The sequence below is a fragment of the Ammospiza caudacuta genome, chromosome 8 (assembly GCF_027887145.1).
Source record: "Ammospiza caudacuta isolate bAmmCau1 chromosome 8, bAmmCau1.pri, whole genome shotgun sequence".
Classification (NCBI taxonomy): domain Eukaryota; kingdom Metazoa; phylum Chordata; class Aves; order Passeriformes; family Passerellidae; genus Ammospiza; species Ammospiza caudacuta.
Window position 1 is genome coordinate 34,066,367 of NC_080600.1, and position 24,127 is coordinate 34,090,493.

At 43.9% G+C, this 24,127-nt stretch overlaps 1 protein-coding gene across 1 annotated transcript in view; it reads left to right on the forward strand.

Annotated features, from left to right (window-relative positions):
• The first annotated feature begins 2,262 nt into the window (after positions 1-2,262).
• The window catches only part of KALRN (kalirin RhoGEF kinase), a 466,558-nt gene continuing 444,693 nt past the window's right edge, over positions 2,263-24,127 (forward strand). The window contains exon 1 of the mRNA XM_058809387.1: positions 2,263-2,502. Within this exon, the coding sequence (XP_058665370.1) occupies positions 2,430-2,502 (73 nt within the window). The 5' untranslated portion in view covers positions 2,263-2,429. The remainder of the gene's footprint in view (positions 2,503-24,127) is intronic.

Consider the following 24,127-nt stretch of genomic DNA (forward strand, 5'->3'; position numbering starts at 1 on the left):
AGATGGGATCAAAAATGGTGCAGCTTGTTTAAGCCTGGAAGAGGGAAGGCTTTTCTACACTGTGCTGTGATGTAGAAGGGGTAAATGGTCACTGAAGCAAGTCTGGTGCTTGAAAGACTGATTTTCCTCATGTCCTTGTACTGTGGTAGTGCCCTACTGCTGGCACACCTGATAGGGAGGTGCTTCTGGCATCCTGGAGGTCCTAAGGAGAGGAGTCAGAGGCTGCACATGGGTCTGTAATGAACTTTGGCAGCCTGGATGTAGACTTTGTTTTGCTACTTCCTGCAGATAGTTGTGAAATGACCTTTTTAATCCATAAACATGAAAAGATAAATGGCTTCAGTTAAAACCAGCTGGAGGAAGGCATGGGAAATGGCACTACATGAGATATCAGAAAGGAGGGAATGAAGAAATGAAATGCTAGGTGGATCTCTGTAGGATATTTGCTCTTATATCTGAGTCCCTGGGCATGACATATTCTGTTTCAATTGGAGTAGTAAACAGTAAGGTCAAGGAGATATGACTGGGATCTCTGTGCTCATCCTGCCTGGTCAGTACCATTTTGACAGTTAAATTTCTGCAGGGAAATTTTCAGTATTTTTATCAAGTGCAATATACATCCAAATCCAGCCTTTCCTCATGTTCTATTGAGAAGAGATCAGCTGGAGGAAATCCATGCTCCTCTGGCATCTAAAATAATCTGGGCTGGAACAGAAAATGTTCTGCTAACCTCAATTGCTAAACTACCTGTGGATTGAGAACTGATCCAAACAGTGTCACTTAGAACCAGTTGGCTCTGACACTTCTGCTAGACAAAGTATTTTTTTTCCTTAAGATGCACTAGACTGACTGATACCTCTTTTGAAGTGCTGCAGTGCATCCCTCCATGCTGAAGGTTTGCAGAGGTTTTGTCCTCAAGTCCCTTAAACATCAGAGATTTTCAGTGGCAAATGAGTGATGATTAGGCATTGCCCCTAAAGGATAAAGGCAGTGAGGCCACAGAGATGTCCTGGCTAAAAGACTGCTGTTCTTGAGAGTGATGGATGGGATTTTGCAGCAAGAATGGGTTATCCAAGGGTAATACAGCCAGAGGGGTCACAGTTGCTTTTTCTGTCTAATGGTAGAGGAAGAAAAGATGAACAACTGTGAGATGTGAGAGTAACATTCCTGTTTTACAGTGGTGGTTAGGTGAAAAAGCAACATTTTTCCTTAAGCTCATTTTAGAGCTGTTATGTGATCATAGAAGAATGAGGAGCTGGGGAAACTTCAAATAGGTGAACAGGAAAAGAAAGTGCCGAAATGGCAAACATCTGTCTTCGTCTATATCTGCCTGTCTGTGCTTGAAATCTTGATAGCTGGGCTCAGGGAAGAACATTTAACTCAGCGGCTAACAAAGTACAAACAAGTATTCCTCGCAGCACTCCTTTTGAGACAATTATTGTCCCAAATCACAAATATTGGAGCTACAATAGAGAATTCAAAATCATTCAGCAAGCAGAATCAATGTCTGAGCTGGGACCAGGATCTTGGCTTTCCAAAGTCCTTTTTGGCTCTCTAGTCACCGAGGATGTAAAGAATAAAATATGAAGGCGTACCTGCAACAACGTGCAGTTTCGCTGATCGTTTCCAAAGCAATCGTGCCCACCAACTCCTGAACATAAAACGAAACCCTAACCCCTCCACCCAACCCCAAAACAAAGAGCAATTTTTTGCGTCCGTATAACCACATCAGCGTTCACTTTCGCCCCCCGAGTACCTGCCCGTCTAACAGCCGAGCGCCGCGCCGTGCCCCCGCGGCTGTTCATCAGAGGGGAGGCATGGCAGCGGTGCAGCCCGGGGATGCACAGCGATACGCCTGCGGAGCTTACCGGGGTAGGGAATAAAACAAAAATTCCCTTCGGGGCCCCGCGGGGCGTCCGTGCCCGCACCTGTGCCCGGCGCGCCCCGCCCGGAGCGGCCGCGCCCCGCAGCGGGGCTGCCCCGGCGGCGGGGGGCGCCGCAGCCTCCCCGGCCGGCGCCCGGCCTTGGTCAGGAAGTGCCGGCAGGGAAGCGGCGGGGGCGGCCGCCGGGGGCCGGGCCGGGCTGTCAGCGCGGCGAGGGGCAGCGGCGGCGGGGGGGGGAGCGGAGCGGAGCAGGTCGGAACAATAGCGGGTGGAGGGGAGGGGGCCGACGGCGGCGGGGCTCGGCACCGGCACCCCGCCCCGGCCGCACCGCCCAGCGCAGCCCAGCCCCGGGGCAGCCGCCCCGCAGGCACCGCGGAAGGGATGATCCGAACGGCGCTCGCTTGGGCTCGCAGCTGAACGCGCCTCCATCCCTCCCTCCCTCCTCTTCTCCCTCCCTCTTTTTTTCTCTCTCTCTCTCGGCTCTCCTCCTCCCTAACTCACTGGATATTACCAGCCGCCGGGCTCGCCGCCGCCTCTCCCCCAGCCATGAATCCCGCCGAAGGGGCGGCGGAGGAAGGCGCTGTCCCTGACTCCGAGGTGGATGCTTTCTTCCGAACAGGTAGGGGAGCCGCGGGGAAGGGGCCAGGGCAGCGCCGGGCCCTGCCTCCGCCGCGGGATGCGGGGCTGGCGGCTGCGGCGCGGGCACCGCCGGTAGCGGAGCCGCGGGGAAGGGAGAAGAGGGGATGGAGGGGGTCCCCGCCTGCCTGCTCGCTTTGTCCGCCGCAGCCCCTCGGTGCGCCCGTGGCCCCGTCGCCCCTCCCGCCCCTAGGAGGATGCTACCGCAGGGCTGCGCTCCCACCGCCTCGGGAGAGGACCGGCCAGGCCCCCGCCCGAAGCAGGCACAAAAGCCCCGCGGGGATGCTCGGAGAGAGCTGTCACGTTGTCACCCCCGCGGGAAGCGGCGCCGGCTGGGCCCCGCCGGGCCCCCGCCCCGGGCGGCGGCGGCCACCCGGGTACCGGCTGCTATTTGGAAGCGGAGCTGGCTGCCTGCCCCGCTCCAGCCGGGCGAAGCGCCGGGCGCTACCCCTGCCGCCCTCGGGTGGGCAGTGAGGGAGCGCAGAGGCGTCCTGGGCAGCGCTCGCCCGCAGCCGGCCGGGGATGCTGCCCGCGCGGAGACGGCTCGCTAAGTGCCTCAGGGCTGGGTGAGAGCCCTGTGCTTCACTCTCCCGATTCAGAGGATGCTGAAGTGCAGCCAAAGTGTAGCTGGACTACAACAGAGCGCAGGGAGCCTTTGCTAATGAAGCAGTAGTTAATTAAATTTTGGGGGCAATAGGTACGTGCTGGGGTCCCCGCTGCAGCACTCGTTTGTGAGGTGGTGTTTGTGTGGGGGCCCCCAGCTCTCTGAAGCAACTTGTGGTCTGCATGACACACCCCCCTCTTCTCCCTTGCTCCCTTCCCCATCAAAATCTTAAGAAAGTTTTATAGTCTTGGTAGATTTTTAATTAAAAATTGTAAAGGATTAAGTACTTGTTTCATAAGGGGATTGACCCTTTTGGGCTAGGACTGACACTGCCACAGCTGTTTGTCAAGACTGCTTTTCAGCTGTTTTCCTTCTTCTACCTGCTCATTAGCTACACACAATGCTTTGAGCTCCAGTTACAAAAAAGCGATTATGTAATCACCAAAACTTTAAAGAAGTAAAATCCTGAAGGCCTGCAGCAGCTCCCTGCTATGGTAGACTGCACCCCATTTATGTGAAAACCCTTTGATCTGGAGGATAAGTATAATAAGGTCTGGCTGTATCTTATGATCCACAAATCATTAAGCCGTAGGATATTTGCCTGTTGATAGCCTACCTGGTTGCAAGATAATTTCCAAAGTCTCAACAATGACATATTTGTTAGGAAAAAGAAAAGAAAAAAAACCCACCAATTTTCGTTTTAAAAGGAATGTGTTAATTAAGGTTCCTCCCTGCCTTTTCACTCTCTCTCCTCCTTCAGCCAAAGCTGAATCATTTCTCTGTGACACTGCGTTCTCAATGTAAGCACGTTACCAGAAATGAATTTGGAGAGAGTCAAATCTGTCTAGCTTATATAAAAAAGTATTCCTAAATGAGAGGAAAGCACAGGGAGCCATGTGGCGAGACATTTCTCCCAAGCTGCCTCCTTCACCTTAAATGTCACCTGGAGATCTGTGAACACACTTGTAACCTGCATTATACATTTAGCCCAGAGATTTCAGAGAGTCTCCTAACACTTCTGCTTCTTGAGGAAACAAAAAGACTGGAACCTGGGCTTGGGAGAGATGCCCAGGTCCTATCCTTGCACTGAACCATGTGTGCATAGGCCATCCTTGATGGTTGTCTGCTTCACCTTAAGCTTCAACAAGGAGATCTTGCTTCTGCGCCATTATGTAGCATCTTGTGTCCAAAATGATGCTGTGGGGAAAAAACCCCCAGACTATTAGTAATTAATTTTGGCTCTGTGCTGGCAACCTCCCTGAAAAATGGGGAAGGCATGAGCACAGGTATGACTTTTGTGAAATGACAGTGTTGGTTCTCTGAGTTGTTTGGGGCCCCTTTATGTGTGGGTTTGTGCACTGCTGTTGTGCTGTGTGAAGTTAGGTTCAATGGATGCTGGAGAGAACAGCTGATGTGGGGCTTGGGAGAACAATCATAGCCAGGATACAAGTGACTCCCACACCTCTCAGGCTGACAATAGCCATCCTGTCTGAGCAAGGGCTGTCAGATGGGGTCTGATGTGTAATAGCTACAGAGACCTGCGTTGACTTAGCATTTGTTATCCCTTGATACTAGATTTTTTTGTTTCTACACCTTGTCCTGATTTGTGTTCTGGATTTGTAAAGCACAACCATTGTCTTAGATGCTCACATCAAATAACAAATGAGTGTATATGGTTTAGAGATTAGCTGCCCTGATAACCCAAGCTTATACTAAACAGCCTAAACTCTTCCCAAATACACAATTACCACATGGAAAAGCATGAACTCATCATTTATTAAAAAAAAAGTGTCAAAACAACTAAAGGTCTCTCCGAGGCTTTTAGCAACGAGCTGGGCTTTGCACTGAGCCGGGAGGATCGATCGGCTGCTCCCTGCTACCGGCAGAGGAGGCTGATGCTGGCAGTGGCGCCGCTCACAGAGCAGCTCCCGCAGCAGCCCCCAAACACGCGAGCTCCCCGTCCCTTATCACCTGAGATAGCAGGTTTCTGAGCTGTACCTGAAGGGAAACTGAAGAAATTAACATGAAGTAATAAAGGAAGGTCTGTTCTGGTGCTTACACTGATGAAAACTAGGAATAACTTTTAAGAAAAGGGTGGATTTAACAACTGTGTAGTCAGTCAGTAAAACCTCCCTGGAGTCAGGCAGGAAGGGGACTATTCTAATTTTCACCATCTGATATTTGCAGTAAGAAATTCAGGAACAGTCTTTTTAGAGAATCAATCCCATGTAATTGGGATAAAAATTAGCAGGCAGAGAGACATGAAGGGCAGAAATTACTATTGCCATCTCCAGCTCTGATTTTTAGGATAACACCATCTGCTGAATTGTAGCAGCAATTTCTGCATGATGTCCATCACTTCTGTTTGAGTAAAAACCCAAATCAATGGCTAGGTATGCTTTACCAAGTTTCTTAAGTCTGCTGCTTTGGTGTTTTTTTTTTGTTTTGGGTTTTTTTAGTTTTTGGTTTTTTTTGTTTTGTTTTGTTTTTTGTTTTTGTTTTTGTTTTTTTTTTTTTTTTTTTGACAGGTAAAATATGACCAGGTTCTCTGGAATTGTTAATAGTCTGTATTAAATGTGTACTGAAATTTTTTTATTGTGTGGAACAGAATCTAAATACTTACAGTTTCAAACATAAACGAAGTCACTTTTAAAGCCTACAAATAAGAGATATCCCTTGAATACAGACACAGAGAAAACTTTAACTTCCTGCTTAAGGTGCAGTAATTTCTGCGGTGTGTTTTGGATACAGGGGTGACCAAATCTGAAATATTTATAGAGGTCAGTGACAGAACAATTTAGTAAACCACCAATTACCAACAGAAGTAGTCATCAATATTTCTCATGTGCTAGCAGGTACTGTTTTATTTTCTAATTTATTTTTCTGCCACTTAAGTATAACATTGATTATATCTGATATGAAGATGCCAACTTTGTCATTGATACTTGCTGTGAGTGAGGTGAAAATTGACGTTATTCCATCTCCTTTGGATACAATGAATTATTCTGTTTGCTCTCTGCTTTTCAGCCAGCTATACTTCTAGTGTTGTTCATTTGTGCACAAGTGACTGGCAGTTCTGCTGTTAAATAACTTTAAAATGATTGGCATTGGCCAGGCTGTTTGATCAAAAGATGTGCTTGAAATGATGTCAGCAGAGAAGTGCTCCTTGAGGTTGATGGACTCAAGTGTCTCCTTGTAGTGCAGGTAAATTATTCCATTGAGTTGTCACTGGGGTGAGGTGTTTGTGTGATGCCTGGCTTCCTTACCTTGAGACTTTCTAATTCATAAGGCCTGGTCTGGTAATGTGTGCTGTAAAAGAAGGCTCCGTTGCAGAGAAGACTGTCAGGTCTGTCCTACCATTTGGAAAGCTCTTGTGTTCTTTGAGGCATTGCTTTTAATCAAAATCTGTACTATGTTCTGGAGGCTTTGACCTCTGACCCTGTCAGGAATATGAGTTTTGTTGTTTTCTTTCTTTATTATCTAATGTAGGTGGTTTCTATTTTTTCATGTGATTGATTAGGGGAGGAGTTGCTGTTTTACTACAGACGGGAACCCAGGTCCCCCCAAACCTCCCCAGTGCATGGGGAAGGCTGTGTGGCTCTGCCCTGTGTTTGTCCCATCTCCTCCCCCTCAAACTCAGACAGATCTGCTATTTCAGGAATTTTCATGTAGACATGGGAAAGGACACAGGTGACTCAAGAGGTCTTGGTGGGAATGACTGTTCTCTTCCCTCTCTTGCCATGCAGATGCTGCCAAGAAATGGGGCAGAAACTGCTGGATTGTGGGGTCTTGTGTCAAAGAAGAAAGACTTCTTTTTGTCTGATGCTGGAAGGTAGCAATTTAAATGAATGATTTATGTTCAGAGGAGCATTTCTTTCCCATACTGCTTGCTTCCTTCTCACACAGAGGTATGTACAGGGCAATAGGGATGATGTCTGATAGCTATTTACAATGTGTTTATTCTGGATGAGATTGCATTGTGGTGTAGGCCAGTAGGAAGATATTTATTATATTTGATATTAATTCAATTAATGTTGAACATGATTACTTCCAGAGTTGCCTACACTGTGTTTTTGGGTTGAAACTGTGAAAGAAGAAAAGTATAATCCTGTAGTCACACAAAAGAGGAGCCCTCCTGGTGCTTGTGTAGACCCTTTTACATGTGGACTTAGATGGCCATGTGAGTGTTAGAATGATGAGTGGCTTGGATACAAGTGACCATCCAAGCTGGCCAGGCAAATGTAACTATCACTCTTTCCTACCACCTGCCTCCCATACTGGATTTTATCAAGTCTCATAATAATAACCTGCTGGGGAAACATGAGGTTTGAAAAATGGGAGTGGCTTTGATGGGTTTGGTGGGTTTTCTTTGCTGTAATTTCCAGGCACACCCCCACATTAAGAGTCTTTTAGGGAGTCCTCTGGCTGCACAGGTGCTCTGGGCCTCTTGAAGGTTGGGAATGAAGTATTCTGTTGTTTCAGCTGCTGTGACCTTATGGTCTCTGGAAAGGCTGATTATGGATGTAGAGCAGCTTTATTGCTCCACAGTGACATGTACCATACAGTACCCAGTGGTATTTTAAGTACTTCATAGTAACATCAAAGAAAATACTTAGGGAGTATTAGGCCTTATAAACCCATAGTGCTGTGCCTTTTACAGCTGGAACTTAAAGTCATGAAACAACTTAGAGGTATTTGTGCTTTTGTTTGATTTGGACTGGTGTTCTGCTTTTAATATTTCTTTGGATAAACAACTCCTGTTTTACAGCCTTGCATGGCTCACACACCCTGTGTTTAACTGAAGGGACTTTGCCACTTGGGGAATTTTGCCTAGAGAATCTGGCAAGAATAACAAGGAATATTCCAATACATGTTTTACAAAAGAGAGCTGGATATGAAAAGAGAAGTCAAATATGATTGTCTGAATGGAGAGCCTTAAAGTGTAAAGAACTGTAAAAAAGAGAAGTCATAATATTTGGAATTATTTCTTTCCCACTTGCTTCTAGAATGGATTGTGTTACTGCTGTACAGATCCAGAGAACTTCAGAGGAATTGCTTGGGAGTTTTCACAGATGTAACTGAAAACAGAACTTGGCCCAGGCACTGCAATGGCAATTGTAAATCTAGGTTTAAGTCAGTCACCTGTGTGATATGTGGCCTGCAGTGTGTTGAAATGGGATTTAGAGCATTTTGTGCTAGGAATGGAGTAACATTTCAGCAAAATATCTAAGTTTTCATGTTGTATTTCATATTTGATTCAGAATGATCCCCGTGTTTGAATCCAGGGCAAAGACTTTCCTCTGTTTGTAAGTCATTGTGAAAGTCATTAACCTATGTGATTACCGTGGATTCACATTAGTTTCAGCTGGTTTTAATTTATTTTATTTTGAACTATTCAGAGAACATTCAAAGTGATATTTTGAAACTATGTATGTTCACTGCTAAAGTGTTAAATATAATTTAAAACATTTGTTGAAGTTTAAGTAATTTCTGTTTCTTAATCAAGGGCTTAGATACAGAAGATAATTCTGTTTCTGCTTTTAAATATAAATATTCATTTTGTTTGGTCATCTACATTAACAAATGCCTGGAATAAATTGTGGTTTATTGGGGTTCTTTGTCTCTTATCAATGTGTAGCTTTCTTACTAAAATCTAGGAGTGTTTTTTGTTTCTTTCAAATTGCACAAAGTGAAAACATTCAGGTACATAGGTCTAATTTGTTACATTTTAACTTCAAGGCAACAAATTACCTTTAAAACTAAAAATGAAATTCCATTTTTAATAACCCTAATTATATGAACCAGCATTTCAGTTTCACTGATGGAACAAAACTACCATAATTAGGCAGACTGTAGTTTTTAGTGTAAGGTCACATCATGCTTTGCTGAGAATAATAAGAGGAAATGATCTTCAATTTAACATCTTGGTGACTGGCAGACCAGCTGCTCTGGTCATTTCTTTTAGTGAAGCGGCCTTGAGAAGAAGGGTGAATGTATGTTGTTTGTGAGAGAAATTAAATTAACCTTGTTACATAATTAGTACCCATGTAGACACGGTGGAGGTTTCAGGTTTTTAAAATACTTTTTTTTTGGGTGGGGGGAGGGTAGCTTTGGTGTGTGGCATTAGCTGTGCTGAAGTGGTAGAAGATATGCCTTATCTTTAAAATTATAATAATAATAATAATAATAAAAACATAACAAGAAAAGATTTGACTCTAAGATGTTGCTCTCTTCTGGGGATTGTGACCCTTTCTTTGCCAGGTGACTGCTTGGTGAAGCTGAAAAGGCAGCAGGTCAGGCACGCTCCAGTGCAACAAAAGGGCAGTAGTTGGCCCGGGTTGGTTTCTACCTGAAATCAGAAAATATCTATCTCTCTCTATATATATATGTATATATCTCAAAAGGTGCTTTGTGCAGGTTCCCCGGTAATACCGGTGCTGCTGGCATGGTTCCTGGCTCCTGGAGCGGACCCTGGTGCTCCCGCTGCTTTAGTGGCAACTGGCAGCCTACTTTGGGAGCAGCATCGTCGGCTGGAAACAATAGTGTCTGATTCTTGTTTGTCAGCAGGGACAATGGCCCCGCTGATGGGCTGCGGCGCAGGAGAGGGGGCTTCCTTTGTGTGGCAGTGCGGGCATGGCAGATGGCTAATTGGACATGATAAACCACGGGGGCAATGGGGGAGAAAAAGGAGATCTGCACAGATTAGCGGCTTGTATCCCCCACACTACGGGAAAAATGTATTTTAGAGATGTCATCAACTTTAGTGCTTTGCCATGAATATATCATTCAGTAATGAAGAAGGAGGACATCCTAACTAAAGTATTTCCTCGGCTGATGTGCGGCCTGCTTTATTAGCTGGGAGCAAATCCTGTTACTGTATGGGAAGGTAGGTGAATGCATGGCCCCCAAAGGCACTGGCACGGCACTTAGGAAAATTAGCAGTGCATATTTTTCATTTGTCTTGTAAGTCAATGTCAGACTGTTGTGCCAAACAGCATCCAAGCTGAACACAAAGAGCTTTACCAGCTGTGTGTGTTGGGAGTGGAAAGTTGTGATCTACCATAGCTTGACTTAATAAGAAGAGATGTTCCTCAGTGCTGGAGCACTGAAAAGCTAAGCTGGTTATCAAAGATGGAACTTATTTATTTAAATATATTTTCCTGATCTTATTAGAGTATGCACTATAAAGGCAAAGCCTGAGACCCTTGCAAACTTTTGCTTATTTAAATGAGTTTAGTGAAAATCAGAACTAAAGCCTTGGTTCCGATTTGATTCCAAAGAGTTGGACACCTGTCCTATGAGGAAAGGCTGAGAGAGCTGGAGAAGGCTCAGAAAAGGATCAGTTGCAATAAGACAGGAAGCATCATTTTTAAAGTGAAAGAGAGTAAGTTTAGAGTAGAGATAAGGAAGAATTTTTTTATGAGGATGATAAAACTCTCAAATTGTTTGCCCAGAGAAGTAGCGGATGCTCCCTCCCTGTAAGCCTAGATGGGACTCTGAGTAACTTGAGGCAGTGGAAGATGTCCCTGCTTGTGGCAGAGGTGTTGGACTAGATGACCTTTAAAGGGCCCTTTCAATCCAAACTGTTCTCTGATTCTGAAGTATCCCAGGTAGTTTTTGGTATGAGATGTGTAGGCATAGCTGATGGTTTCAGCGGCTTCAGGCTGTGGGCTGTGAGCCCAAAGCTGTGTCCACAGCCTGGCAGCAGAAATCTGAAGTACATCCTAATAATTAGATTAATTTTAGTTCTTTTGTTCCTCTTGCTGCCCCCTCCTTCTCCCCAACCAGTTCAACAACTTTGGGAGTAACTCCACAGAGGAGCTAAAGGAAGTAAGGCTGAAAGGGGAGGTCACGAGTGTTTGGTGGCTGCTGCAGTGAGCAGCAGTCAAGTCACTGCTGGCTGTAATTCCCTGTTCTGTAAAACGGTATCAAGTGCCTAGAATACTTTGCTATTTTAGTGTCTCCAATAATAATAATGTTATGGCATATAACAGATACATTTAAATTGTAGTAAAAATAAATCTGTGAGAAGTTAAAAATAATAGCTAGCAAGAAATATGCAGTTCTCTGTGGAAGCAGATTTACTTGCTGTGGAAATATCTGGACTGTGTTTCTTTTCAACTGTTTACTACTGTCTTTTCCCATGGGACAAGTTTAGTGGAGACTCCAGATGAAAACTTTCAGTGAGTTGCCTTTGGTTTTTAGCAGGCCATTTAAGTGCTGTACCTGTCAGTCTGCACAGCTTTTGAAGCTGTAGGTGCTTGAGAATATTCAAAAGACTGTGAGTGAATGCAATAAATTGCCATAATGTGATGGTTCTCTACCAGGGTTTATTATTTGTATTGCTGTCTCAGCCATGGATCAGTTCCTTCTGAAGCAGATCCTGCATGAACACTGAACAAAAAGACGATCCTTGCCATTGAGTGCTTATGACAAAAGCTGTCAAATAGACTGCAATTTCATTTAACCAAAGATTCATGCTTTGCTTTTGTTTTTAAACATGTCTGAAGGATAAGTCTGAGGAGTTACAGAGTCATGCACTGGGTGCTGAGCAGATGAAATGGATGTGAATAAGGTACAAGCAGAAAGATAAGGAAGAAATGAGAAAACTGTAGGGAAAGCATGGAAGAATGCCATAAAGTTACCTAACAGAGCCCTTCAGAACTGGAGGGCACTTGGCTGAGAAAGGGATCACAGCCTGCATCCTCCGTGGAAGGGAAGCAGATGTTGTCAGTGTGGGGAAGGTCAGAAGCCAGAGGAAATCACAGGAATGAGACAATAAGAGGTTTGATTGGAGTTGTAGCTTTTGGGATATAGAAAGCCAAAGGTAGATTTTCTGACACACTAGAGAATAAAACAGCAAGATTGCCTGTGTACACAGTGAAAGGAAGGAACAGGCAAAGCCTGTGCATGTTCCATGCTCAGACTGGGTCAGGCAGCCATAAGAATGATGACAAAGCACAGGAAAAGTAGCAAGGTTTTCTCTTCTAGGTGTCCCTCACCGCTGAAGACTGTTATTATCACACTGCAGTCTTTTAATAGTGGTGCACCAGATGCCTGCCTTGCTTTGAAGCTGTGAAGAGAAGGCGTTTCAATATGAAGTGAAGACACAGAGCCAAAATCCTTGCGTGTTCTGCTTCATGTGTAATGCCTCTTGTTCACAGAAACATGTCATGGAGAGCCGACCTCCTAGGATCTGACTGCCACTCTGTTTGCAGCAATTTAACTTTCCTGCTCTGCTTTTCTGTGCCGAGGCAGAGAGTTCAGGAGTGATGCTAATTGAGTCAGTCTGAAGCATTCAGATAAATTTAGTCCGAAGTAGAAACTCAGGCCTACCGGGTAAATAGTAATGATCTTGTGAGCTTGAAGGACTTAGATCTAAGGTGTGTGAATCTCCTGTTAACAGCTTGCTCCATTCAACTCAGTCCTGCTCCAAAGTGTGCTGGACTGTTAAATAGGTCAGCTATCTCTTACATATTCCTGCTAGTCTGTAATCTGTCTGCTGCTTCAGTTTATTTGTCAAATCCCTAACGAGACTGTCTTGAACTATTTGAGACAGGAGAAAGTTTTTAAGAGTGTCTTGGTTTAGAACACCTCTGATGCTAAAACTGGAGGGGAAACCCTGTTGATTGGATGAGCTTAAATCAATTGAAACTGATCCATGTGGTAATGGGAGTTTGTAAAAATACTTCGCTGAGAAGTGTTCCAGGAACTGCATTTAAACCTCCCTAGACATTACTTTTCCTTTTGATGTGAGGACACCTTGCAAACAGTGGCTCAGGCAGGAACCTGAAGCAGTTAGATTCCAGAGGAAACCAACTGTAGCAATCTATTTTTAAAAGGTTATTTTGATGAATTGGATTTTATGACCTGATCTGAACTGGTGTTGGGCACCCACATGTTATGTTGTTGCAGCCTGAACCCACAGGAGTGTCCATGTGTGCTATCCTGCCACTGCAATCCTATTTGCTTGCTGTGTTGGGCAGTACCAAATTATTCTCTCCATTCTCAGTCCTACTTTTCCTGTCTGCCAGTAGTGGAAAGTTGCAGCTCTTTTGCTGAGGAAAATAAAGCTTGTTACCTTGCAGTTTCTTGGCTGTCCTCTTTCTCTTGAAGCACTGGCAAGTCGGGGGTTGGGTCTGTCATCTTCTATGAAACATTATTATGCCTATTTTAACTCTCTTTAAAACATTATTTCAAAATCCTCTATGACCGAAGATTTTATGCAAGAGTTTACAGAAGATCCTTGATTTTGATACAGATAGTACCTGTACAGTACCTGTATAGTACCTGTACCTTAAAACACCAAACATCCAGACATCTCAACTACAGTCAATGAAATTTGAACAACCTTGATACAGAAAGCCAGGGGCTCTTGCAGCATCAGTCCCTGATGCCTTGTCTGCACAGGTCCTTGCAAAGCTCCTCTTAATATCAGTGGCACAGGAGCTTTACAGTGGGATTTTGGCGGGCACCAGCCTGTGCTTGTACTTCCTTGTAGGAGGCATTCAGCATGTAGGACTGAATATAAACCTTGTATTCAGTCTCTTGAAACTGTGTCAGTATTTCTGTTGTATAATTCTACACAATATTTCAATTGTGCTCAAGTAACTTGAGTTGATTCTCAGTCCGGGAACAAATGGAAAGCTGTGATGGATGGCCTTGGATTAGGTATTGATGCTCAAGAAAGCTAAGTGACACACTTTTACACATGGATAAGTGAATGAATATGTTGATTTGTAAGTTTAGAACTTGTCATGGAGGTTTTTATCCTACCGAAGTCCTGCTGAGACTCTGCTGACAAATGGGATTTTAAGACAGAAAGCCTCCATGGATGAGTAGGTGCTAATGGCTCTGTTGTTGGCACCCATCCATTTGAGCCCCTAAGTGGCACTTAGATATTAGAAGTGCACTCTTTCTGAAGTTAAGGCTCGAGATTGACAGTTTTGAAGCTGTTGGTGCAAATAAGGCAATTCTGAGCAATTTCTGGAAAGGAAGGCTGCATTTCTGTGTCTTGTCCAAATTCCTCTTGAGATAGCTATATTCTTCCCTTTCTTTTCCACATTTCTACTCTGGTTATACTTTGCAGTGTTGGTGTGCATGAATAGTTGCTGAATTTGACTGCATGAATTGCTGCATTTCATTTTGAGATTTGTGATTTGTATGAGTGACTCTTCCATAGGGCTTCAGTGTCAAGATCATATTTTTAGCACCTCTGCTCGTCTTTGCCCAATGTCCCTTGCTTGAGTCAAGGTAAAATAAACACAGTGTCTGGCAGCTGTGTCAGGAACAGCACATGCAGACACCGTGTCCAGGCACCCCCTCCTTCCCGGCTGCTACCAGAGCTGTCCGGGAACACACGGGCTTCCCCTGCGTCACAGCCCTGCCTCTGTGCCTAAAGGAAACCTCCTTGGATCTTCAGCTCTTCCTGTCCAGCTGCACGTGGCTCCAGCACGTCACAGCTCATTGTTTCAGATCTCAAAGTGTGCTGCGCTCTGCAGCACGAGAGGAGCTGGAAAATGTAATTTTACTGTCATGTTATTGTTATTGAAGAGCTCAATAAATGGTTAAGCACCATGTGTTGGTCAGGCAGAGCTTCCCTAGTTATGTTGGTTGAGAAGAGGCTTGTGAGAGAAAACTTGCTATGGAAAGAAGGGGAAAGGCAGGCACTGATTGTCTCCAGCATCCCAAATCAATGGGTGCTTTTTCTGGTGCTGACTGGAATTGATTTTCCAATATCTCAGCTCTCCCCTGCTGTTTTGTGTGTCATGTTCTTATAGGGTTAAATTAGGATGCAGCAGCCAAGTTGCAAGCTCTTCTGACAAGAGCTCTTGAGCTTCTGCATCTGTAACTTTCCTGAGGCTCCCCAAGGAAAAGTCTGTCATGCTTTATCTGACAGACAGCTCAATTGATACTTCTAAAGGTTTACTTACCTGGTATCAGTGCATCTGGGTGCAGCCAGAAACGTTCACCCTAAAGCTGTGAGTATCCCCAAGTTCCATTTACAAGAATTCTATTGCATTTGCAATAGAAATGCCTCAGCAGTAAGGCAATAAGTGAGCATAAAGTGGTAAGGAGTGCAGCATCCCTGTAAGGTGAAACAGTTGCACCTTTTTGGATGGGAGCCATAATCTGGAGAGGGAAATCCAGACTTCTAATTTTATTCATCTCACTTCTTCTGATCTATGCCAGACCAGAAGGTTCCTCAGTTATTCACGTTCATCTTAAATATCAGTTATCCCCTTGCTGTGAAAACAGATCCATTGCAGAACAAGGATTTTTTTTTTTTTTTTTTGCCTTAGAGTAATCCTAAGAGAAAAGATTGCTGCTGTGAAAAGTAAAGCTCTTGGTGTTCTTGTTCTGTGTTCCTCTTGTCATCATTAAAGCTTCTTGTGTTAGACCGTGAGCAGCCCACATCATCCCCGGCTTTCCCTGCTGCTGGAGCCTGCAGTGAGACAGTAATCCTGCATTTACCATCACAGTGTCTTCACATACAGTGTGATTTTACAAATCTAATATTATGTTTCTCTGCAGGAACAAGAGCAACAACAAGCCAGCTAAACAGCAGTGTTAGCAGAAGTAAGAGAGTATTGTGCCATCTGACAGTGCTGGACAAACAGCAAGTTTATTTTTGCTGTGTAGCACCAAGGTTGCAGATAAGTTTAGAGGATAATGTAAAATTCTGTAGATGAAGACCCTACTTCTGGTCTGGCCTGCTGGATGACACTAGGCAATTAGTGTTGCTTTGTGCCTCAGTTTCCCTCTGAGAGTTGGGTAATTGGCTGTGAACAAAAAGCTCTGTAAAATAATAACACTTAAAGCAGTGTATATAGAAGTTACAAACACAGAACACTGTCATCATCTCCACTCCATAAATGTGAGGAACTGAGGCAGAAAATGGTTTGCCAAAAGCTATTGATGTAGCTGGGGCCAGAGTACTCATTAGACCTCTGGAGCTGGGGGCTGCCTGCCCAGCCTGCAGGATTCGTGCTGCTCGTGGCCCTCCTGCCCCTGCCACCGAGCACTGCAGCCTTGGGGGAGTGCACAGGACTTCAGTGTGGGCAACAGATTTAGGCCCATTCCTTTCACTGTTTCTGCTGAGTGAATTGGAAAAGTAATGAAATAGTTTTTATCTAGGAAAAAGGTTTGAGAGCCCTCTGTTTTTAACAGCTAAATAGTACAAAGTATATGGGACAGCACTGTCCTAATTAGTTTTCTGTCAAAAATTAACAACCCTGGAGTTCAGTAGGAAAAGATTTAGGCCAATATAGTGTCTTTGAAAAATTCACAGGACTTTTTGAATATGAGTTTGAAGCTTCAACATCATGGAACCTCCTCTGAGCAGAGCTTTACTCTTCATATAAAACATTCTCCCACTTTAAAAGCCTGCGTCTTAGTGTAATTTGAATCCATCTTACTTTAGGGTATATATTTAGTATCCAGCTGATTTTTTTCCCTCTAAAGTTCTTGGATAGCAAGTCCACTAGGAAATCTCAGCATTGCCAAACCATTTTAAGACATTTGGAACTTCAATTACCTGCTGAACTCTTAAAAAGTAATTTGGTAATGAAAGCAGTGAATGCATTCTGCAGTGTTTAAGGATTGCTTACAGAGATAAAATGCTTTTGGCTGTAGGTCAGATAAATACTTTTATGATGAAGCATATGTACAACCAGTTTTTCTCCTTTTTTTTTAAATGATTCTGAAGAGTCTAATCCTTCAGAATATCCCCAAATATATTTTGGATTACTAGACCTTGTGTTCTTAACTGAAGACAAACATTTAGTATTTTGCACCTAAGGAACATCTTTCATCTTCGTGTACTTTACAAAGCCAGAAATTTTCAGTTTAACCAAACTTATGTGAAACAAGAAAATGTAATTTTCCCATTTTAGAGCTATGTTAGCCAGCAGCAGGACATGATCTGACTCTCAAGTCAGGCTGGTAGCAGAGATTGCTGGAAGATGATATGGGATTGCATAGGTGAGAAACTTGGGTAACAGATTCTTGGAGTCTTGCTATGTTTGACATTGGCTCAAATGTGATCGTGGTCACAAATCTGGTGCCTCTTGTGGGTGAGCAAAAGAAGGGTGCAAAACTGTTTGTCTCCCACTCTTGATTGCAGATTATGTTTGCATATGAATCCTTTATGCATTCTGCCCATGCCTGGGAAGCCAGACAAGGGCTCTGGTGTGTGTAACCACAGCCAGCATAGAGGAAGAGAAAGATCTGAACTGCCTTGCTACCATACAGAAAACACACAGAGTTTTTCTTGTGGGAGAGAAACTTCTCAGCTCTTCTAGTGTGGTTCCATTTTAAAATTCACTTTTCTGGAGTTGAGTGGCTGAAAGAAATAACCACATAGCTCTAGTCTGAGAGGTGATTGAGTTACTGTGGGATGCCTGTCTTGGTGTGTGGCTCTGCAGTATTAACAAGTTTATCCAAAAATGAAGAATTTAGTTGAAAGATGAGGACCCTTAGTACCAGAATTTGGGGGCAGTGGGCAAAGGAGGGGAGGTTAAATTGTGATAATGGAATCTGAAGCTGAGTTTCTGAGTTTCCTGTGAATCATATGCTAACTTTTTACACTCCATAGTTTATCTGGGACACTGAATGTAGCCTCATTTGCCATTTTTTCTCCTGAACTGCAGCATCTACAGCTGTGGCCAGATGTGCTACTTGGCTTGCAGCTGAACTGGGTTCAAAGACATTGAACCCAAGCCAGGCTTAAAGTGCCTGGGCACTGTCCCCACTTCTGGGGGTTGGTGTGTGCAACATAGCTGCGAACATAGTCCTTCTCTAACCTAAATCAGTCAAAATGATCTGGGTTAAAGAAAACCCTCCATGCTTTTAAATAGAAAGCCAACCTGGATCATTTTGACACAACCGGGTTAGGGAGTGACTGTGTGCAGATATAGTGACAGATTGGAGGGGAAGAACCCAGCTCTGCTGCAGCTGAACCCTGACTGGGACCACAGGCCAAGCAACACTGCTCTGTGAGAGCTCAGGAAGCTGCCCTGACTTTTGTCCTGTGCAATAGTCTTGTTTGTAGGAAATCATGAAATAGGTTAAAGGAGAGAAATGCAGCTGGTGTTTCCTAGTTTTAGCCTCTGATGGCCAGTTTGCTGCCTGATGCCATCTATTGTAGATGTATGTTCCTACCAAAGGGCCTGGTAATGGCTAGGTTTTCCCTATAGGCAGTTTAGAGCAACTTGAAGGTTCTGCTAAACTTGCTTCCCCAGGTGCTTGCTTTCCTGGGCTGTAAGGAAGCTGCTACCCAGGCAGTATTTTCTGTATAAATCAGTAATTTTCAGATATTTATGCACATGAGTGACACACATGTAATCTTGACACAAGAGATGCTCTGTGGGTTTTCACAGCATTCTAAGCATGCTGATAAAAGGCAGATACAGCAAGACTTTCTGCAGAAACTGAATGAAAACATTTGAGATTTTAGTTCACAGAGGATAGTATGAAAATCTCTTGGGCAAGTTTATAAGTGTGTGTGTGTTTGACATTGGACTTGACAGTGATCCCATTGATTTCTGCTGGGCTCAGACTCAATTACTTTGGTTTAACATCAGTGCATTTGAGAGTAGAGTTAGGCCTGCTGAAAGTATGGATGCTCTTTCTTTCCTCTTGGGGAATCTTTTGGCAGTGGTTATGCAGGTCATGTCCACGTGCTATGACCTGTCTGCACAACAAGCCACCACTCTATTACTTGGCTTTAGATATTTCAGATACCTTCAGCTATGAAAAATAATTTTCTCACCCTGTCTTCCCTCCCCAGGAGATACAGTCCCCTTGTTCCCATAGCACACACACTGGATGCTGTGGTCCAGCTCCTCACCAGGACATTGTGTTTTTGCCATCATGTGACTTGTTCTCTTTCAGTTTCTGGTGGAGGCAACAATAGGAGACTCCTGGTTTTGTGTGTAGACTCCTTCAGGAGAGTTGAGCATCCATATAAGCAAACAGGGAACCCTGGTGCAGTGAGGTGTGTGGTGCATGGTGGTGAAGAGAGATGGCTGGGCCATTGGATGGGAGGGTCCCCAAACACCAAGGCCCATGTGAGTGACTTCAGTAGTCCCATCTGGTGCATGTTGCAGGTGTGTTGGTGATGACTTGTGACAGCTTCATGTCCTGTAGCCCTCAGGCTCAGGATAACCAGAAAGAAAAGACTTTCCCTTGTCGGCGATTATTTCCAAATGCATTCACAGCACAATGCAGTGCTTCCTCCAGCTGTCTGAGGCGAAGACTTGACCTCTCCGTTTTTCACCACCTGTGACATTTACTCACAACAAACAGGCCTAGATGTTGCAGAATGTTTTTCTGGGTCATTGAAAGCATTGTATGCTTGTCCTTCAAAGAATAAACACAACATCTTTCATCTCAGCCCATTAGCTTGTTTTAGTCTTTTAAACTCAGTCATTTTGGGGCCTCGAGGGGAAGCTGTTTGAGGTGTTTGGACAATATTCTCAGGCACATGGTGTGACTCTTGGGGATGGTGCTGTGCAGGGCTGGGGGATGGCCTTGATGATCCTTATGGATCTATCCCATCTCAGCTTATTCTGTGGTGCTGTCAATAGGCAGCATTCACATGGGAGAAATGAATTGATTCACGCTGGAAGCACACTTCCTCATGCACACACTCCCACAGGGCTCTAGCATGAGGCAACAGCCATGAGTCCAACCCAGAGGGTCAGCTCCTGTGCTGGGCAATCTCTTCAGGGGGTGGGTACAAAATCTACAGCAGTACTTGCATACCAGTGGGGCTGAGCTGTCCCAAAACAGTCCGACCTCAGGTGGTTGCATCTGGCAAATCTGCAATTTCTCCTGTGTTATGAGCATGTGCTCCCAGCTCTCCAGTCTCCTGTTTGCAGTGCTATGTGCAGAAACAAATCTACACGCAGCCTACAGGCTGTCTCCAGCATTTTGGAAACCTCTTTGCATGAATGGTTTATCTGTACATCTGGAAATGAGCTTGATTGACACAAAAACACAGGAAAAGCTGCATCCCAGATGCTTTTGCTATGATTTTGTAGTGTTTTCTGTGAATACTTGGCATTTATAGCGCTGTCTGGTCTCCTTCAAATCATATACCTGCCTGGAGGCTAGGACCCTGTGAGCTCATGGCTTGAGCTGGAATTGGCTACCTTCAGCCTTAAACACTACTCTTCTGCAACAACTGTCTTTTATTTGTAGAATTTCAGTCCAATTTCATAGTATGCAGGCTGTTTCACTTACCATTTCCCATGCTTTTTCCATGCCATCTCTGCCTCTCAGTGCAATGGTCTCCACATAATCTCATCCTGAAAATTTTGGTGGTAACAAAAGAAATGTTTGTTGAGGATTTGAGGAGAAATCTTTTCAGCTTTTTTTGAAAAAAAAAAAAATCAGATAATTTGATCTATTGGGACAAAAACACTAGTAACTGAAAAATTTTGTTTGAAAACTACCTAGAATATTAAAATAGAAATTATTAGCCAGTAAGTACTGTAGATTTTCCAACAAAAACGTTGCATTATCTTAAGGAGCATGGGGCACTTCGATTAATTTTCTGACTCAAAGACATGTTTCATAGTGAAAAGAAAATTTTGCTGAAAGCTTGTTTAGCCCTGCTCCTTCAGCTATTTCCTTAAGCACCTCCTAAAAACCCATTGTTTGCATCCCCAATAAACTACCATGTTTAAATGCTTTTGTTCAAAATGAGGTCCAGTAACTTAACAAACAAACAAGCAGGCAAGCCCGTGAGCTGCATGTGCCAGAGTTAATGGAGCTGTCAGCTGTGTTCGTGCCATGGTGATTGATGGGTGCTCTGATGGAGTGGCCTCTTCCCTCTCTTTCTGTCTTGTCTGCATGTTAATGTCTCCACTCACTGAATAATGATTCACTTTAATACAGATTTGTCTTATTTTTATTTCTGAGCTCTGGCAGGGCCAGGGTTATGTCTATGTTTCTCTGAAGCACCTGTCATGCTTCTGGCCAGGAGGAATTTTACCTGGAGATGAGAATGTCCTTGTTTTATGGGAGCACCAACCAGTAAAACAGAGCCATGTGATATTTCAGTGAACATACAGACTTGGTGCCAGGGGCAGATGAGGTCCTTGTCTTGGATTGCATGGGTATGCCTGGTGTTTTCAGAGGTGTGTGTTTGGGGGCAGGAGTGGCACACAACGGGATGTTGGTGAGCTTCTTGCAGGACTTTCACCAGGCAGCTTGTGGGGACACTCCTGAAAGTGGAGTGCAGACAGAGAGATCTGTGCCCCTCTTATTCTTTTGTCTCCTAAGCCAACTCATGATGACCAGTGTGGACACAACCAGGGCAGCTGTATGTGGTTCCCTTGGGGATGTGCTGGTTGAGTTATACCTTACATGATGGATTCACTTGACTTTACACTTTATAAACGGGCATCTGAAGCTCATGTTAACCATCAGAAGCAATGTTTCACTGTGTGGACATGATTCCTTGTGGAAAGTTATCCATAAGGGTGATTTATTTTTACCCATGAACCACATATGTCAAATATATAGATTGCCAGTATTTTGTAGAAAGCTTTATATCCAATAGGTCTCAATGAATTTTAAATCTTTGAGTGTTTCTGTTGATAGTTTGGAAAACAGTTAACAAAGCTGAAACAATCAATCCCCCCACCCCTCCCTACCTTTTCACAAGAACAACCCTAATTCTCTACAGCTTCATAGAGGGAGGTTCAAGCAACATGGGGATCAGTCTCTTCTCCTGAGTAACAAGTGATAGTACAAGAAGGAAGGAAGGGGATGTTTAGATTGGATATTAGGGAAAATTTTGTCAATGAAAGGGTTGTCAAGCACTGGGACAGGCCACCCAGGGAAGTTGTGGAGTTATCCTTAGAAGTGTTTAAGATGTGTGGATTTGGCACTTGGGGAACATGGTTTTGTGGTGGCCTTGGCAGTGCTGGGTTAATTATTGAGCTCAATCTTCGGGCTCTTTCTCAACTTAAATAACTCTATGATTTTAGGATTTCAGGAGCTCAAATCTCTTTCTTGTCACAAAGATGGTCCAGATCACTCTTTATTCGCTTCTCTGTGGGATGGGGCAGACAGGCTCCTTGCTGCAATGCACCTCCTGTTTGTCCTACTTGATATTCCTGTCTCTAATATGGGCATTTACAGTAGGGCCAGCTCAGCAGGTTATTAAATTTACAAGCCCTAGGTTACATTGTTAGTAAGAATAAATGTTTTAAAAGACAAGGGCAATTTAGAGATCCTGGGTTTGGTGTAGCAATTTAAGCAGGAAAAGTCAATTGATACTCGGAATAGCATGGGCCAAGACTAGAGATCTAAGAGTATGGAAGGAAAGGGGTTTCAGGGACGTCTGCCACCAGTGTATATGGAATTATTCAAACACTGCAAAAGACCTTAAGATATTTGCATCAACTACTGCTGTGTGATTCCAGTATGCGAGGAGGGTATATGAGAAGTAGGAAAGGCAAGATTCTCACTAACACAACACAGTTCCCCTCATAATTTTACAATTGTAAAAAAAAATTATTTTGGGAGTCTGGTGGGTCAAAGTGGTCCCAGGACTGCTGTCCTGTGTAGGATGCTTGGAAATCAATAAATCTTTAGGGTTCAAGATTGCAAATACCCTCTTGCTTCCATTTGCTTCAAGGATAAGTCTTGGAATAAAAGAAAATTCCCTGTTTCTGTTGACAAATATTGCAGAATATGGTGTGAATATATAGTGTATGTGTGGGAAAGCAGCAATTTGCATTGTAGCTGCAGTAAATTTTCATGCTATTTGGAAGTCAAACAGTATCACAGTTCCAGAAGGACAGCAGAGGCTGCAGTTTGCAAACTCTGCTCTCGTGCAGTATTTATCCGCCAAACTGTGCAGAGGGCTGTTAGCCACCAAGGCTCTTGGGGATTTATCTCCCAGGCTGGCTTTGTTTCACTAAGGGGTATGGAGCTTTCATCCCTTCATCAAGCTACTCTGGAGAGGTTTAGTGTTGTGAATATGCCAGTGCATGGTACAGCTGTCATAGTCCTGCTGCTCGAGCAGAAATTTATGGCAAGGAAAGACAGATACATGTGGTGTTGGGTTATGAGACTGACAGATTTGCTGTCATGTCTCATAGCACTTTAGGTGAGATAAAGCTGTTTTTTATTTATTTTATTTTGTCACAGAGTGCAAAACTTGAGTGGAAATAAGGGATATTTAATAGTAAAGGGAGCCTAATTTTCCTATTGGTGTAAATGTGGAATTTCTCTACTGATTAGAGATGATTTAAAAAATCATCTCAGCTAAGTGATTCAGAGGAAGAGGACAAGGTATAAGGCAGGGACAAGGGACAAGCACAAGCTCCAGCATTCTGGGGATAGAGTCCCAACCGTCACTTGTGACAATGTGAGCGGTGCTCACCTGCAATGGGTTATCACAATTTTATTGAAAATGTTGTCATGTGTGAATTGTTGTCTTCCCTCCAGCAGCTGTCAAAACCCTCCCTTGGGTAACTCCTCAGAGCAGTCTGATCCTGATGCAGGAGGCCACTCAAACCTGGGCCCCCTGAGAGGTTGTTGCACACGGCTGCTCACATGGGAAGATGTGCTACACCACATGAAAATGAAGCAATTAGGGAAAAACCTGGAAACTAGGTTTTAAGCCAAGATTTTGAAAAGTTATTACCAGCTTCTTAAATTTTCCAGCCCCTGCTGGTAGTTCTTGAAAAGGAGTCTAGGAACTGGGGCTAGTCCATATGTATTTTGTAGTGTTTGGTTTTGTTTTTTTGGTTTGTTTTTTTTTTTTTTTTTTTGTTAGTATTTATGTTTTGAGACCACATAGGTGACTATTTGTGTCAGAAACTGTTGCCTTAAGCAAGCCAAGTAGTGAAATAAAGGTCAGGGGGTTTCATTCTCTGTGCCTTCACAGTAGGTCTGCATGCCCATAACCTGTCCACTGAATGTGATTTAGGATGTCTAAGAGGAAAAGGATATTTTCCTGTATATATGAGTGTATTTCTGT